At 39.4% G+C, this 17,786-nt stretch overlaps 1 protein-coding gene across 2 annotated transcripts in view; it reads left to right on the forward strand.

Moving 5' to 3' along the window:
* The window catches only part of LOC109896172 (kelch-like protein 20), a 28,929-nt gene extending 12,344 nt beyond the window's left edge, over positions 1–16,585 (forward strand). The window contains exons 6-9 of one of the 2 annotated variants that reach the window (XM_020490458.2): positions 10,611–10,822; positions 11,098–11,204; positions 14,210–14,264; positions 16,109–16,191. In XM_020490458.2, the coding sequence (XP_020346047.1) occupies positions 10,611–10,822; positions 11,098–11,204; positions 14,210–14,255 (365 nt within the window). In that variant the 3' untranslated portion in view covers positions 14,256–14,264; positions 16,109–16,191. Of the gene's footprint in view, positions 1–10,610; positions 10,823–11,097; positions 11,205–14,209; positions 14,265–16,108 lie in introns of both variants that reach the window. The other variant, XM_020490457.2, reaches the window with a different exon arrangement.
* The last annotated feature ends 1,201 nt before the right edge of the window (positions 16,586–17,786 follow it).

A 17,786-nucleotide genomic window follows, 5' to 3' on the forward strand; every position in this document is an offset into this window, starting at 1 on the left:
GTGCATATTTCAGTCTGTGAGAAGAGAAAGTCTGGACAATTCTCATAACCTTTTCAGCTTCTTAAACCCCTGACATTCTGGGTTTTGCTAGAAACAACACAGAAATCTAACATCATAGGTTACAGTAAACAGCAAGAACCCAAAAACCTGTTTGTAATTCTATTTCAGTGAGATCCTTATTTATATATTTTTTAAGGGGTGATTCAGCTTTAATATTGCGGAAAAATTGTTGCTTCCGTCAATGTAATTTTCTGCATCATTTCTAATCCCCCATATAATATTTTGGTAAATATATATACACATACATACCCATATACAGTTGAAGTCAGAAGTTTACATACACCTTAGCCAAATACATTTAAACTCAGTTCTTACCAGTTGCTGATATTTAATCAGAGTAAAAATTCCCTGTCTTAGGTCAGTTAGGATCACCTCTTTATTTTAAGAATGTGAAATGTCAGAATAATAGTAGAGAGAAAGCATTATTTCAGCTTTTAATTCTTTCATCACATTCCCAGTGGGTCAGAAGCTTACATACACTCAATTAGTATTTGGTAGCATTGCCTTTAAATTGTTTAACTTGGGTCAAATGTTTCGGGTAGCGTTCCACAAGCTTCCCACAATAAGTTGGGTCAAGTCTGGTCCATTCCTCCTGACAGAGCTGGTGTATTTGAGTCAGGTTTGTAGGCCTCCTCGCTCACACACACTTTTTCAGTTCTGCCCACAAATTTTCTAAAGGATTGAGGTGAGGGCTTTGTGATGGCCACTCCAATACCTTGACTTTGTTGTCCTTAAGCCATTTTGCCACAACTTTGGAAGTATGCTTGGGGTCATTGTCCATTTGGAAGACCCATTGGTGACCAAGCTTTAACTTCCTGACTGATGTCTTGAGATGTTGCTTCAATATATCCACATAATTGTCCTTCCTCATGATGACATCTATTTTGTGAAGTGCACCAGTCCCTCCTGCAGCAAAGCACCCCCACAACATGAAGCTGCCACCCCCGTGCATCACGGTTGGGATGGTGTTCCTCGGCTTGCAAGCATCCCCCTTTTTCCTCCAAACATGATGGTCATTATGGTTAAAAAAAAAATTCATCAGACCAGAGGACATTTCTCCAGAAAGTATCTTTGTTCCCATGTCCAGTTGCAAACCATAGTCTGGCTTTTTTATGGTGGTTTTGGAGAAGTGGCTTCTTCCTTGCTGAGCGGCCTTTCAGGTTATGTCGATACAGGACTTGTTTTACTGTCGATATAGATACTTTTGTACCTATTTCCTCCAGAATCTTCACAAGGTCCTTTGCTGTTGTTCTGGGATTGATTTGCACTTTTCGCACTAAAGTACGTTCATCTCTAGGAGAGGTATGACAGCTGCGTGGTCCCATGGTGTGTATACTTGTGTACAATTGTTTGTACAGATGAATGTGGTACCTTCAGGTGTTTTGAAATTGCTCCCAAAGATGAACCAGACTTGTGGAGGTCCACAATTCTTTTCTGATTTCTTTGAATTTCCCCATGATGTTAAGCAAAGAGGCACTGAGTTTGAAGGTAGGCCTTGAAATACTTTCACAGGTACATCTCCAATTGACTCAAATGATATCAATTATCAGAAGCTTCTAAAGCCATGACATCCTTTTCTGGAATTTTCCAAACTGTTTAAAGGCACAGTCAACAAAGAGGGCAACAGATGCTACTGAGCCAGATGTCTATGTGTCAGGGGAGAAGCTCCAGGTGGTATCCGATTTTAAGTACCTTGGCATCATACTTGATTCCAACCTCTCTTTTAAAAAGCATGTGAAAAAGGTAATTCAAATAACCAAATTCAACCTAGCTAATTTCCGATTTATACGAAATTGTTTGACTACAGAGGTAGCAAAACTGTACTTCAAATCTATGATACTCCCCCACTTAACATACTGCTTGACTAGTTGGGCCCAAGCTTGCTGTACAACATTAAAACCTATTCAGTCTGTCTACAAACAGGCTCTCAAAGTGCTTGATAGGAAGCCCAATAGCCATCATCATTGTCACATCCTTAGAAAGCATGAGCTCTTGAGTTGGGAAAATCTTGTGCAATACACCGACGCATGTCTTGTATTCAAGATCCTCAATGGCCTGGCTCCCCCTCCACTCAATATTTTTGTTAAACAGAAAACCCAGACATATGGCAGCAGATCCACAAGGTCTGCCATGAGAGGTGACTGTATAGTTCCCCTAAGGAAAAGCACCTTTAGTAAATCTGCATTCTCTGTGAGAGCTTCCCATGTCTGGAATACACTGCCATCAGACACACATAACTGCACCACATATCACACTTTCACAAAATGCTTGAAGACATGGCTAAAGGTCAATCAGATTTGTGAACATGGTCCCTAGCTGTGTGTTGCCACTCCATGTTGTCTGTTGTCTGTAGCTTGTGAGGTGTGGAAACACTTTGTTGCTTTTATGAATTTTGTCTTGCTGCTTTTTGTTTTATGCTGCTCTGTCTGAATGCTACGTCTTGCTTGTCCTATGTTGCTCTGTCTGTATGCTATGTCTTGCTTGTCCTATGTTGCTATGTCTTGCTTGTTCTATGTTGCTATTGTCTATATTGTAATTGTTTTTAATAACCTGCCCAGGGACTGCGGTTGAAAATTAGCCGGTTGGCTAAAACCGGCACTTTTACTGAAATGTTGATTAATGTGCACTGTCCCTGTAAAAATAAAAATAAACTCAAACTCAAACTTAGTGTATGTAAACTTCTGACCCACTGGAATTGTGATACAGTGAATTATAAGTGAAATAATGTGTCTGTCAACAATTGTTGGAAAAATTACTTGTATCATGCACAAAATAGATGTCCTAACCGACTTGCCAAGACTTTAATTTCTTGATAAGAAATGTGTGGAGTGGATGAAAAACAAGTTTTATTGACTCCAACCTAAGTGGATGTAAACTTCCGACTACAACTGTGTATATATATATGTATACATAACCATTCATACACATATAAGTATATACTGTACGTACATACATACATGTTTTAGAATATACCTTTATTATTCCCTGCAAACCCTAACACCCTTCCCCCAATTGGAGTCAACTAATAAACAATAACACTTAGGCTTCTACCTTCTGTATACATATTATACACATTTTACAGACAATCTATTTTAAAATAGTTATATTTAGTTTGTTTTTAGTCCTTACTCTATTTCTGATGTCCATCCAGTTCGATTTCTATTTGCAACTGTGCTATTTCACATCATTTCTGACCTATATGCATGTTACAGACCCCGTATGTTATACATTGGTTATCTTGTTGTTATTAGTCCCACCCTTCAGCTCCATTCAACCCCTCCCATCTATCTCTTAATGCCATTCATTTTGGGTTTCTATTTGCCATTTATTTTTCAACTGTGCTGTGATGCTTCAGAAAAGTACTGAAACTTTCTATTCTCATAGCTTCTACAGATTGTAGATTAAAGATAAACATTTTTGCTAAAATAATTATTATATTATTGATTGATTGACTATGACTTTTCAAATCATCCAGTATTGCTATCTGTAGCATTAGTTCCTGTAAGGGATTTCTTCCATTGACGGAGAGGCGGACCAAAGCGCAGCGTGGTTGTTTTGATTCATGTTTTAATAAATCACTTCACATGAACAAACTAACAAAAACAAGAAACGTGAAAACCCAAAACAGTCCTATCTGGTGCAAAACACAGAGACAGGAACAATCACCCACAAACACACAGTGAAACCCAGGCTACCTAAGTATGATTCTCAATCAGAGACAACTAATGACACCTGCCTCTTGATTGAGAACCATACTAGGCCGAAACATAGAAATACCCCAAAACATAGAAAAACAAACAGACTGCCCACCCAACTCACGCCCTGACCATACTAAATAATGACAAAACAAAGGAAATAAAGGTCAGAACGTGACAGTTCCAGGTAAATGATGCAACTCTTCAGCCATTCCTGGACCTGTGACCAAAAATGAGCTACATATGGACAGTACCAAATAAATGATCTAATGATTCTGCCTCCTCACAGCAGAATCTGCAGAGCTGGGAAGAGTGTATCCCCCATATATATAACATTCTATTGGTTGCAAGAATTTTGTATAATAATTTAAATTGAACAAATAAATGTTTTGAATCCAGTGTTGTTTTGCGTGTCAATTCATAAACCATGTGCCATGGAATAGGTACATTGAAAATCTCTTCCCAACTATTTTGCAATGCACAACGGTACATTTTTTGGTCTCTAAATTAAATTGGTATATGTTTTTATTTACCACAATTTTCTATAACCATTTATGGTCTTTAATGCAAGGCTGGCAGACAAGTTCCTCACTTTTCCCCCTACTTGCCTCTTCCGTTTTTGTGGTAATGCTGCAATTAGTTTGTTTTAAGCAGACATTTCCATATGTCTGTGTTAGCTGCATGTATGACATAACTCCGCCAGTCCTATTTATGATATCATTCACAGAAATGTTCCTTTTTTAAAATTTTTATTGAAAATATTAATATATTTTTTTATCATTTAGTACATTTGAGTTTAACCACAAGAATTGTTGTATTATTTGTTCTGTCTTTTCAGGTCGATTAAACTGAAATTGCTTTCTAAGGCTTTTTCAAATAATGATATTTTGGAGATTGTTTTGTTTTCAAACAACCGAAAGTGAGCAGTTGTAATCTGAATAAATGGAAAAAGGCCAATCTTGAACATGGGGTGAGACTTTCCTACCAATTTACTAGAGAACCATTTCAGATATAAATAGAACTTCTGTATGGCTGATGACTTTAGTGAGAAGTCTAGTGCTTTAATATTTAATCATTTCTGCCCTTCAAACTCATATTCGTTATATAAATAGGCCCTTCTAATTTTGTCTGGCTTGCCATTCCAAATAAAATTGAATATTTTTTGTTCATATAATTTAAAAAGCAGGTCACGTAGGTGTTCGGCAAAACCATAAGCAAATATGTAAACTGTGGTATGACTAAAGAGTTAATCTGGGTGTTTTTTTGCACAAATAGACAGGTATTTTACTTTCCATCTATATTTGTTACATTTCTATAAAAATGTATTGGAGTGAGATCAAGTCTTTCTTTTGGGATTTGTATACCGAGTATGTCCACATCCCCTTCAGACCATTTAATTGTTAAACTACATGGTAATGTAAAAGTTGCATTTTTTTGTGATCCAACACGTAATATAGTGACACTTATCATAATTTGGTTTTAGTCCAGAGAGGATAGCAAAAGGTATCTAGGTCCACTATGAGGCTGTGGAGGGATTCTAATTGTGGTTTTAAAATAAACCATGAATCATCAGCGTACAATGACACCTTTGATTTTAAGCCACGGATTTCTAATCTCTTAATATTATTGTTGGATATAATTTTAACAGCTTACGTTTCGATGGCATTACTAAATAGATATGCCGATAGTGGACAACCTTGTTTAAATCCTCTTGACAGTTTAAAACTTTCTGAGATGTAGCCATTATTTACTCTTTAACACGTAGGGTTACTATGCATAACTCTAACCCATTTTAGAAGAGATTCTCCAAAATTGAAATATTCTAGGCATTTATATTTAAACTCCAGTCATACTTTTTCAAAATCCTTTTCAAAATCAGGCCTGCTGTACCTGATATTTCATAGTATTGTTTCTAGTACTTGTCTTATATTATCTCCAATGTATTGTCCATGTAAAAAACCTTTCTGATTAGGATTAATAATATTTGACAATACCTTTTTAATTCCATGTGGCAAGAATTTAATTTTAATTACGCTGATCATTTAAGCATTACCAAGCATTTAATTCCATGTGCCAAGCACCACTGCACTGAGGATAGGAAACTCTGTCACCACCGATAAATCCACTATAATTGAGAATTTCAATAAGCATTTTTCTACGGCTGGCCATGCTTTCCACCTGGCTACCCCTACCCCGGTCAACAACACTGTACCTCCCACAGCAACTCGCCCAAGCCTTCCCCATTTCTTCTTCTCCCAAATCCAGTCAGCTGATGTTCTGAAAGAGCTGCAAAATCTGGACCCCTACAACTCAGTCGAGATAGACAATCTGGACCCTTTCTTTCTAAAATGATCTGCTAAAATTGTTGCAACCCCTATTACTAGCCTGTTCAACCTCTCTTTCGTGTCGTCTGAGATTACAAAAGATTGGAAAGCAGCTGCGGTCATCCCCCTCTTCAAAGGGGGGGCACTCTTGACCCAAACTGCTACAGACCTATATCTATCCTACACTGCCTTTCCAAGGTCTTTCGAAAGCCAAGTCAACAAGCAGATTTCCGACCATTTCGAATCCCACCACACCTTCTCCGCAATGCAATCTGGTTTCAGAGCTGGTCTTGGGTGCACCTCAGCTATGCTCAAGGTCCTAAAATATATCTTAACCGCCATCGATAAGAAACAATACTGTGCAGCCGTATTCATCGACCTGGCCAATGCTTTCGACTCTGTCAATCACCACATCCTCATCGGCAGACTCCATAGCCTTGGTTTCTCAAATGATTGCCTCGCCTGGTGTGTCAAATCGGAGGCCCTGTTGTCCGGGCCTCTGGCAGTCTCTATGGGGGTGCCACAGGGTTCAATTCTTGGGCCGACTCTCTTCTCTGTATACATCAATGATTTCGCTCTTGCTGCTGGTGAGTCTCTGATCCACCTCTACGCAAATGACACCATTCTGTATACTTGTGGCCCTTCTTTGGACACTGTGTTAACTTCTTGGATATAGGGGGCGCTCTTTTAATTTATGGATAAAAAAACGTGCCCGTTTTAAGCACAATATTTTGTCACGAAAAGATGCTTGACTATGCATATAAGTGGCAGCTTTGGAAAGAAAACACTCTAAGTTTCCAAAACTGCAAAGATATTATCTGTGAGTGCCACAGAACTCATGCTACAGGCGAAACCAAGATGAAACTTCAACTAGGAAATGGGCAGAATTTTTGAAGCTCTGTTTTCCATTGTCTCCTTATATGGCTGTGAATGCGCCGGGAATGAGCCTGCCCTTTCTATTGTTTCTCCAAGGTGTCTGCAGCATTGTGACGTGTTTGTAGGCATATCATTGGAAGATTGGCCATAAGAGACTACATTTACCAGGGGTCCGCCCGGTGTCCTTTGTCTAAATTGGTGCGTAATCTACAAGCTGCACGCAGTCATCCAGTGATTGAGAGGAGAGAGGAGGCTTTCAACGAACGATATATCATGAAGAGATATGTGAAAAACACCTTGAGGATTGATTCTAAACAACGTTTACCATGTTTCAGTCGATATTATGGAGTTAATTTGGAAAAAAGTTAGGCGTTTTGGTAGCCAAACGTGACGCACCAAACGGAGCAATTTCTCCTAAACAAATAATCTTTCAGGAAAAACTGAGCATTTGCTATCTAACTGAGAGTCTCCTCATTGAAAACATCTGAAGTTCTTCAAGGTAATGATTTTATTTGAATGATTTTCTGTTTTTTGTGAAAATGTTGCCTGCTAATGCTAACGCTAAATGCTACGCTAGCAGCGCTAGCTGTTACACAAATGCTTGTTTTGCTATGGTTGAGAAGCATATTTTGAAAATCTAAGATGACAGTGTTGTTAACAAAAGGCTAAGCTTGAGAGCTAGCATATTAATTTCATTTCATTTGCGATTTTCATGAATAGTTAACGTTGTGTTATGCTCATGAGCTGCGGGGATAATTACACTCCTGGATACAGTTTTTTTTCGTAGCTAAACGTGACGCACCAAACGGAGCGATTTCTCCTAAACAAATAATCTTTCACGAAAAACTGAGCATTTGCCATCTAACTGAGAGTCTCCTCATTGAAAACATAGCATATTCATTTCATTTCATTTGCGATTTTCATGAATAGTTAACGTTGCGTTATGGTAATGAGCTTGAGGCTGTATTCACGATCCTGGATCCGGGATGGCTCGACGCAAGAAGTTAACAACCCTCCAGACAAGCTTCAATGCCATACAACTCTCCTTCCGTGGCCTCCAACTGCTCTTAAATACAAGTAAAACTAAATGCATGCTCTTCAACCGATCGCTGCCTGTACCTGCCCACTACTACCCACAGCATCACTACTCTGGACCGTTCTGACTAAGAATATGTGGACAACTACAAATATCTAGGTGTCTGGCTAGACTGTAAACTCTCCTTCCAGACTCACATCAAACATCTCCAATCCAAAGTTAATTGGCTTCCTATTTCGCAACAAAGCTGCCTTCACTCATGCTGCCAAACATACCCTCGTAAAACTGACCATCCTACCGATCCTCGACTTTGGCGATGTCATTTACAAAATAGCCTCCAATACCCTAAATTGGATGCAGTCTATCACAGTGCCATCCGTTTTGTCACCAAAGCACCATATACTACCCATCACTGCGACCTGTACGCTCTCGTTGGCTGGCCCTCGCTTTATACTCGTCGTAAAACCCACAGGCTCCAGGTCATTGACAAGACCCTGCTAGGTAAAGTCCCCCCTTATCTCATCTCGCTGGTCACCATAGCAGCACCCACCTGTAGCACACGCTCCAGCAGGTATATCTCTCTGGTCCCCCAAAACCAATTCTTCCTTTGGCCGCCTCTCCTTCCAGTTCTCTGCTATCAATGACTGGAACGAACTACAAAAATCTCTGAAACTGGAAACACTTATCGCCCTCACTAGCTTTAAGCACCAGCTGTCAGAGCAGCTCACAGATTACTGCACCTGTACATAGCCCATCTATAATTTAGCCCAAACAACTACCTCTTCTCCTACTGTATTTATTTATTTATTTATTTTGCTCCTTTGCACCCCATTATTTTTATTTCTACTTTGCACATTCTTTCATCGCAAATGTACCATTCCAGTGTTTTACTTGCTATATTGTATTTACTTTGCCACCATGGCCTTTTTTTTGCCTTTACCTCCCTTATCTCACCTCATTTGCTCACATCATAAATATACATATTTTTCTACTGTATTATTGACTGTATGTTTATTTTACTCCATGTGTAACTCTGTGTTGTTGTATGTGATGAAACTGCTTTGCTTTATCTTGGCCAGGTCGCAATTGTAAATGAGAACTTTGTTCTCAACTTGCCTACCTGGTTAAATAAAGGTGAAATAAATCAAATTTAGCTAGAATTTTTGCTTCACAACACTGAAGTGTAAGAGGCCTCCAATCTTTTAAATGGACTGGATCTTTATATATATACCACTTGGATCCAGTTTCAGTAATAATGAAATCAGACCTTCTTGTTGCGTGTCTGATATTCTACCACTTATATAGGAGTGGTTAAAACATACTAATAATGATTCTCTGAGTATATCAAAAATGTTTGGGTATACTTCCACTGATATGCCATCCAGCCCTGGGGTTTTCCCAGCCTTAAAGGCTTTAATTGCATCAAGAAGTCCCTCCTCTGTAATTTGGCCTTCACATGAGTCTTTCTGTACAGATGTTAATTTTACATTGTTAATAGGAAAAAATCCACACAATTGGCTTCGGTTAGTGGAGATGGAGGAGACATATTCTTAAAGTATTTGACTTACTCTTTCAAAATATCATTCGGTGAATCATTCGTGACTCCATCATTTGTAACAAGTTTCAATACATTTGTTTTGGTAGCGCTTCTATTTTGAAGATTGAAAATAATTTGGTGCATTTTTCCCCATATTCCATCCAGTTTGCATTATTTTTATAATATATTCCACTGGATCTTTCTTGAATAAGTTCCTCCATTTCTTTTTGTTTTTCCTCTAACTAATTATGTGCCTCTATAGTACAGTTTTTATTGCTGTCTATCTGTACAGTTAGTCCATCAATTTCCTTTGTTAATATGGACTCTTTTGATCTAAATTGCTTTTGTTTTATAGATGAGTACTGAATTGCATAGCCTAAAGGCACAATTTCCAATATCCTCGCCCGTGTGGAAATTCTGTAAGTGTAATATACCGGGCGACAGGGTACCCTAGTGGTTAGAGCGTTGGACTAGTAACCCAAAGGTTGCAAGTTCAAATCCCCGAGCTGACAAGGTACAAATCTGTCGTTCTGCCCCTTATCAGTTCCTAGGTAGTTAACCCACTGTTCCTAGGCAGTCATTTAAAACAAGAATTTGTTCTTAACTGACTTGCCTAGTTAAATATGCCAATTATATTTCAGTGAGATTACCAGAATCAGAGGTAGAAAACCACAACAATATAATTGTGTTGTTGTGACAATATGATTGGTGCCTTCTCTGTATTCCCCCCCTGAATGACCTCATGACCCTGTGTCTATTCGATAGTCTGTTTCGTGGTCTATCTGTCTCATGGAACTTCTCTTCTGTAGTCTGTCTGTTTCATGGTCTGTCTGTTCCATGGACTGCATCTGTTTCGTGAATCTTCTGTTCCATAGTCTGTGGTTGTTTTATGAATCTTCTGTTCCATAGTCTGTGTTTGTTTCGTGGACCTTCTGTTCCGTAGTCTGTGTCTGTTTTGTGATGTGAGTAAATTATGTAATTCTACAGTATGTTTGTTTCACAGCCTGTCTGTGTATTTGGTTTTCTGTATCTGTGTGTGACCTGAGTCTGTTTGTGACCTGTCTGTGTTCTGTGATCCCCAGTGGAGCGATTCAATCCCTTGGATGGGATGTGGTATGCGTGCACCCCCATGATGACCCCTAGAGAGAACGCGGGCTGCTGTGTGTACCTGGGACGTCTGTTTGTGGCCGGAGGAAGAGATGAACTCAACCTGGAGCTCAGCGCTGCAGAGAAGTTTGATCCAGACACTCTGAGTTGGACCCCCGTCAAACGCATGAGATGCAAGAGAAACAAAGCAAGTGATTGGTCACGTACACCCTTTCTCGCCACCCTATTGGTCAGATCACTTCCCACATCAACATCAACCAAATCTCCAGAGACTGACATAATTGGCTGATAGCACACAGCCTTTCGAAGAGCAAGTAATGCAACTCTAGTCAGATATGGTTACTTTTAATGTCGATGTCTGCATGTAGGAAGATGTCCATTGTTTTTATGATATCATCTTGCAGAGTCAACCTTTCTTAACAGCTCTGTCACTGTCACTCCTCTCCTGTCCCCCTCTTTCAGATGTCTCTGGTGGTGTTCAACGGGTCGTTGTTGGCTGTGGGAGGATCTGATGGCATCACCAATCTGAAAACAATAGAAGTCTACAACCATGACTCAAATACATGGAGGTATGTGTTAGGTTCTTATTTCAGAGTAAATAACTCACGGACACTAGAGAAGCTTTAACTAAGTTGAATTCTTCCCAAAGGTTCTGTAGAGCTGTAATTCAGACAACCCAACATTTCTCCAATCACAGATATATACAGTGTATATCCCACTTAAGACTCCCCCTTCTCTCCAATCTTTACATTTTATGGTTCTACAGGATAATAGTAACAGGATACTACCCTACTACCATTATTACTCCCTTCAAGGGATCTGACTTCACAACCTGACCTCAACCCCTCCTTCACCTAATCCACAGATGTCCATCTGTCTCCCCTATATCAACACGTTGCTCTCCTCCCGTCCACACTTCACATTCCAAAGCCATCTGTCTTTCTACAGAGAACCATTAACTTCGGACATAAAACCCAGTCTCCTTCACTCCTCATATTATACGTTTCTTCTCTATTTTTTAAAAATATTTTTCATTTTTACTTGGCAAGTCAGTTAATGAACAAATTCTTATTTTCAATGACGGCCTAGGAACAGTGGGTTAACTGCCTGTTCAGGGGCAGAACGACAGATTTGTACCTTGTCAGCTCGGGGATTCAAACTTGCAACCTTCCGGTTACTAGTCCAACGCTCTAACCACTAGGCTACCCTGCCGCCCCATCATTTATTTAATATCTCAATGTTCAAAATGTCGAGTCCAACAGTCCCTCCTCTTGAACAATAGCACCCTAATGTTAAATGTATATATACTTTATAAATGATAAACAATGATAATAAAACATACATTTAAAACAAATGATTATAAAACATGAAGTAAACAAACTAACAAATGGAACAAACAATGAACAAACATTCACCGCAAGGTTTACAAATTCAGAGACTTATGGCCTCTGTACTATGATCACACAGTTTTATTTCCTTCTACCATCACACAACAAAATGCCAATCCAGCTGAATCTGTGGTCTCGTTCTATGTCAGATGGAGCATCTTTTAGTTTCTCCACTTCCCCCTTCTGGTTCCTAAGAAAGTAATAGCACAAGACTTGGAAAGCAACAAATAATATAAAACATAACAGTATTAACAATGTGATAAGCTATGCATAATTATATATGCATGAAAACCAAAGTCTGAGACCATGACAATTCCCACTCTCTCTTCACCTATGCCTCCCGGATACATTCCTGCTGGGTTCCACGAAATTGAAAGCTCAAAAAAACTTCCTCATGCTTTCGCCCAGTCTTCCTCTTTAGGCCCCAGGTTCCGAGAGGTGTTCCCAAGTCATGTCATTTTCACTTTGTTCCCCATCTCCTCCATTTCACCTGATAGGAACATCATCTGATATGCAAGTACTTATCCCTAATCCACATTACATCCTCTTGAGGTAACTCAGCACTGTATATGCTTTCACATCAATGCCTTCAACATTTTGTTCAGAGTACAATTACCCTTCTATCCTCTATCATATGATGCATTAACCAGTAAAGCAGCTAACCAGTGATCCAACTATGATGTTTATAGTAACACCCAGACCCAACCCATCTGTATGTCTTACGATGGAATCTAGTCTCTCTCTCTCTCTCTCTCTCTCCACTTCGTCTGTCATGGTGGACCTCACTTCACGTGAGAACTATGCCCCACCTCCCCAAGGAGAGACATGACTATCTTTACTGCTGCAGGTACTGTACGGAGTAGTGTGTGTCCCAAACCAACACTGTCCCAAGACCCCTGCCTGGTGTCTCTTGATGTACACTCAATCTCCAGAATTCAGCCCGTGCCCTTGGTTATATCTCTGCTTTCACCTGAGGATATACACACTGCAACACATGGGTCATTTCCTGACAACATATTTTGTGACATTTGAATAACCGCATCCCCTGTCCCCCAGTTACCAATCCAAGTGGCATGCATCCTCATAAACCTATATCCTAACAATGCTACTAAAGTAACCACTGCTACATCCAACATGGCCCATGACTATAGTCTCACAATACCCCTCATTTGCTCAGTAGTCCAATTCCATGCTATCAATAATAGAATCTCTCGCTACTTGTACTGCTCCTTCAGTTATTGTCCCTACAGCTCCATCAGTTACTGTCCCTACAGCTCCTTCAGTTACTGTCCCAACAGCTCCATCAGTTACTGTCCCTACAGCTCCATCAGTTACTGTCCCTATAGCTCCTTCAGTTACTGTCCCTACAGCTCCTTCAGTTACTGTCCCTACAGCTCCTTCAGTTACTGTCCCTACAGCTCCTTCAGTTACTGTCCCTACAGCTCCATCAGTTACTGTCCCTACAGCTCCTTCAGTTACTGTCCATACAGCTCCTTCAGTTACTGTCCCTACAGCTCCTTCAGTTACTGTCCCTACAGCTCCTTCAGTTACTGTCCCTACAGCTCCTTCAGTTACTGTCCCTACAGCTCCTTCAGTTACTGTCCCTACAGCTCCATCAGTTACTGTCCCTACAGCTCCTTCAGTTACTGTCCCTACAGCTCCTTCAGTTACTGTCCCTACAGCTCCATGTTCCACCAAACCTTAAGACATATTGACTTGAAAAGAAAATAGAAACAACGTGTATGTTTAATTAACTTCTTGGTGACAGGGGGCAGTATTTTCACATCTGGATGAAATGCATGCCCAAATTCAACTGCCTGCTACTCATCCCCAGAAGATAAGATATGCATATTATTAGTAGATCTGGATAGAAAACTGTTCTAAAACTGTTCTAAAACTGTTTGAATCATGTCTGTGAGTATAACAGAACTTATTTAGCAGGCGAAACCCTGGATTCACAACAATGTTGGCTGGATTCACAGCAAGTGTAGCTTTAATTTGCTATCTTGCATGTGTGATTTAATGAAAGTTTGATTTTTATAGTAATTTATTTGGCTTTTGGCCAGGGAAAATATCCCAGAGAGGATAATAACTTAGCACCACTCATTGATGTGATGTAACATAAACATTCTGAATACAGGGTAAAACAAAAGAGAACAAAAAAAAACATTCATGTTTGTCCCAAGCTATCATCCAGTGATTCCCCTACCAAACCACCTCCCTTCAGGATGACACTTAGAGGTAAGTTCCTGGAGACTCTCTCGGCCAAATAAATATTGTCTCAGACTCAGATATCAGTGGCACTGTCTCTCATTGCATGCCTTTGTCGCTCTTTCTTTAGCCAGTTAGGGAGGGTTTTGAGGTTTACACACACTGTCTGTGGTCAAATTATTCCTACCAAATTATTCAGACAAACATGGTCTTTATGACAAATTATTACATTAACCTTTTCTTACTAACATCTCTAAGACAAATGTCAAAAAGCATAACATACTGTTACTGGTTAAACCATTTTGTTATTCTACTGGCGACCTCTCGGAAGAGTTACCAGATAATGAAGTTAGCACCCTAACCCCTCGCAGAACTCCCACCCCAGGATCCTAATCTGGGGAAATTTGTATCAAAACAAAAACACAACATGAAATCAGCAAGACATATATCACAATCCATTTGAAGTAACTAACTGTCATCCCTTATTAACATATATCTTCCTTTCTATAAGCAGACTGAACACAGTACCACTGTATAAGTACCACAAAGACCAGGACCTCAGGGAACTGCTGATTTTCCCTTTCCAAACACGTGATTCAAAAACCTGTTAAATCAAAATAAACTAATTTAAAAAATGAATCAACTTAGAATTAGAACTCTTATAACTCCCTACGGAAATAATATTAATCTCCTAATGTAATGGCACAATTTGGATAGAGAATGGTGTTTCTCATGAATTTTATAATTAAATCCCCCTGTTCCATTAATTTATAATGAGGTTGATCATTCCTCATTAGGAATTTTTTGTATACAGGGCTTTCGACACCATTAAAATGTTTCCTCTCCCTTTCATTCCCTGTCCTTTGGAAACCATTTAAATACCTCTTCAAATCATTTCCATTCTCTTGCATACCCAATTTAACTGAATTGAAAAGACCCCATCTAATAACTCACACAACACGGCAACAGTATCTCTCCACCGAGTCTAACGATTCACTGGTCTCCTTTTCCCATGATTCTCCATAACCACCACACCACATAAAATAATTAAAAGTTCATTTTAGGTTAGGTAACCCCTATACCAATTCCTCGTGATCCCAGTTCATTTTAGGTTAGGTAACTCCTATACTAATTCTTTGTGACCCCTTCACCCTTTCGTCTATTCTAGAATTCCATTCCAGAATAAGACAACATCAAATGTTAATTTATTTAAAAATAAAACCACAAAATGTCTCATGATTTTATAAAACAAAAGAAAACAAAGCCTTCTGAGTTTGCAAGGAGGGTTTGGCCATATCATTTAAATGTTTTAGAATCCATTCCCCTGGCATTTCTCCTAGAATCTTCAACCCAAAATATGTTTTCCTGTGGCAAATTTAGTCAATTTCTCATTGGAAGGAATCCTCAATATTTACATGTGGTTCTCTAACACTTTCTCTCACCAAGGCAGCAGCCTTAGCCATTTCGTCTGCTTTACGATTACCTATGGCGATTTTATCTATACAACTAGTATGAGCTTCACATTTCACCACTGTTAATTTACTGGGTAACTGACATGCTTCTAATAATGCCTCTATTTCCAGACCATTTTTTTATTGGGGTTCCTGTCGCTGTTAACATGCCCCGTTGTGACCACAATTTACCGAAATCATGAACTACTCCAAATTTTTTTGTAGTTGTGCACTGGAACTGGCGTGAAAGAATGTGGTGCTAGTCTACTCTCACAGTCTCGTCTTAGGCTCATCAGCTGAGTTCTTATGAAAGAGATGACTCTCATGTATTTTTTTGGTATTTAGTCCAATAAAATTTATCTGGGTATTCTGTGGGTATTAATTTCAGAAAAGAATATGTTCTTTTCCGTGATCTGTTTGCAGACACTTTGGGAGCATGAAGACCAAGCATCCAGGAGGCCACATTGCCATGTTGAAGACCAAGCATCCAGGAGGCCACATTGCCATGTTGAAGATCAATCACAGTAACTAGAGATTATAATGTTGATGGAGAACAGCATATGGATTTATGATATAGATTTGTATACTGTGTATGTCCGTGTTGAAATAGCACTGTAATTCCCCGTATAGTATGTAAACATGTATGGCTATTTATTTAACTTTTATTTAACCCGGAAGTCTTTCCTAAGAAATTAAACTATGGACCAGGAGTGTCAAGCACCCATTATTTTAGAGGGGGCTTTGTCCAGGTCGGAAAATGTATCATTTTTTAAACACCTAAAATAGCTTATACCTGCAATCTAGAGCCATAATCATTATGCCCAATTCTATGTATAAAAAATAATAATAAAATAAATCAAGTATATTTTTATGCATAGGTTATCTAAGCATACCTCTTTACCTGTTCAATTGTCATTATTATTAATGATGCACTGATTCTTTAAGAAATGTTATGCCTTACATGCTGACCACACCACTCACGTCGCAAAAATAAATTTACACATACAGTGCATGCTATTCAATCATTGCACCAACACTGCTCGTGCACGCCAACAAGCGTCTGCATTGGAAAGCGCTAAAATAGAAGTCAGTTCTATTTGAGTCGCTGAATGCGGTGCAAGTCCTGCCTCTCCCATCTTCTCATTGGTTTATAGAAGCATATACACATGTGCCATCTCCTCATTGGTTATACCCACGTGGGTGATTGAAAGATGAACTGAGGTCTGTCGGTCATTTGGGGTAATACACCTTATTATGAAAGTTAGATGCCAATCACCATATAAAGTCCAAAGAAGAAAAGCCTGGAAGGAGGAGAGATGACTAGAAATGGTTCGGTTGACTGCTTTATGTGTGGATTAATTGTCGGAGTAGAGGACCTTGTGCATTTCAGATAAAATAATAACTCAATGTGTATATCCAAGGAGAAATTAGCTAGCAACAGCAAGCTAGCTAGCTAAATTGCCATATATGTTTAATGCTTTTTGACATGTCCCCTAATTAATATAATTGGTTCAGAGTTTGTTTTGACATTTCAACCTGCGTGTGATTGCGTTTGATGTGGGGGGACAAAATCAATTTGCACATGATGGCGTCTTTCCATTTGTCAGGCATTCCTTTGGCAGCAAGAACCTCTCGGTGGATGCTGCAGTGTACCCAAGTGGCGTTTGGAGCAACTGCTTGAACGTGCATTACCACTCCACTATGTCTCCCTGTCATGGTTTTTGCACCAGTACAGATACCAACACATCTTGACCACCAAAGTCCATTTGATGTCACAAAGCTGCCAATATTCTGTCCTGTTGTCCTGGTTTCCAGTGGTTTGCAGAAGAGGATATCTTCCTTGATTGACCCCACATAAACTTAACGGACATATACCAGGAGCTATGCCAGGGGAACAAAGACAATTGGGTAAAACATGCCAATGGTTGTTTTGAAAGACTAACACAGTTGGAAAGCCTAAAACCAAGAGTAAAAGAATAATCAGAACATGTCCCATCATGCTTTACCCAATACTCACCATTGGGGAAGGCATTTATGGGCATTATCAGGAATCAGGAATCACTGGTACATTATTGATATTGACCCACAATGTGGGCCAATG

This window comes from Oncorhynchus kisutch, linkage group LG8 (assembly GCF_002021735.2).
Source record: "Oncorhynchus kisutch isolate 150728-3 linkage group LG8, Okis_V2, whole genome shotgun sequence".
NCBI lineage: Eukaryota > Metazoa > Chordata > Actinopteri > Salmoniformes > Salmonidae > Oncorhynchus > Oncorhynchus kisutch.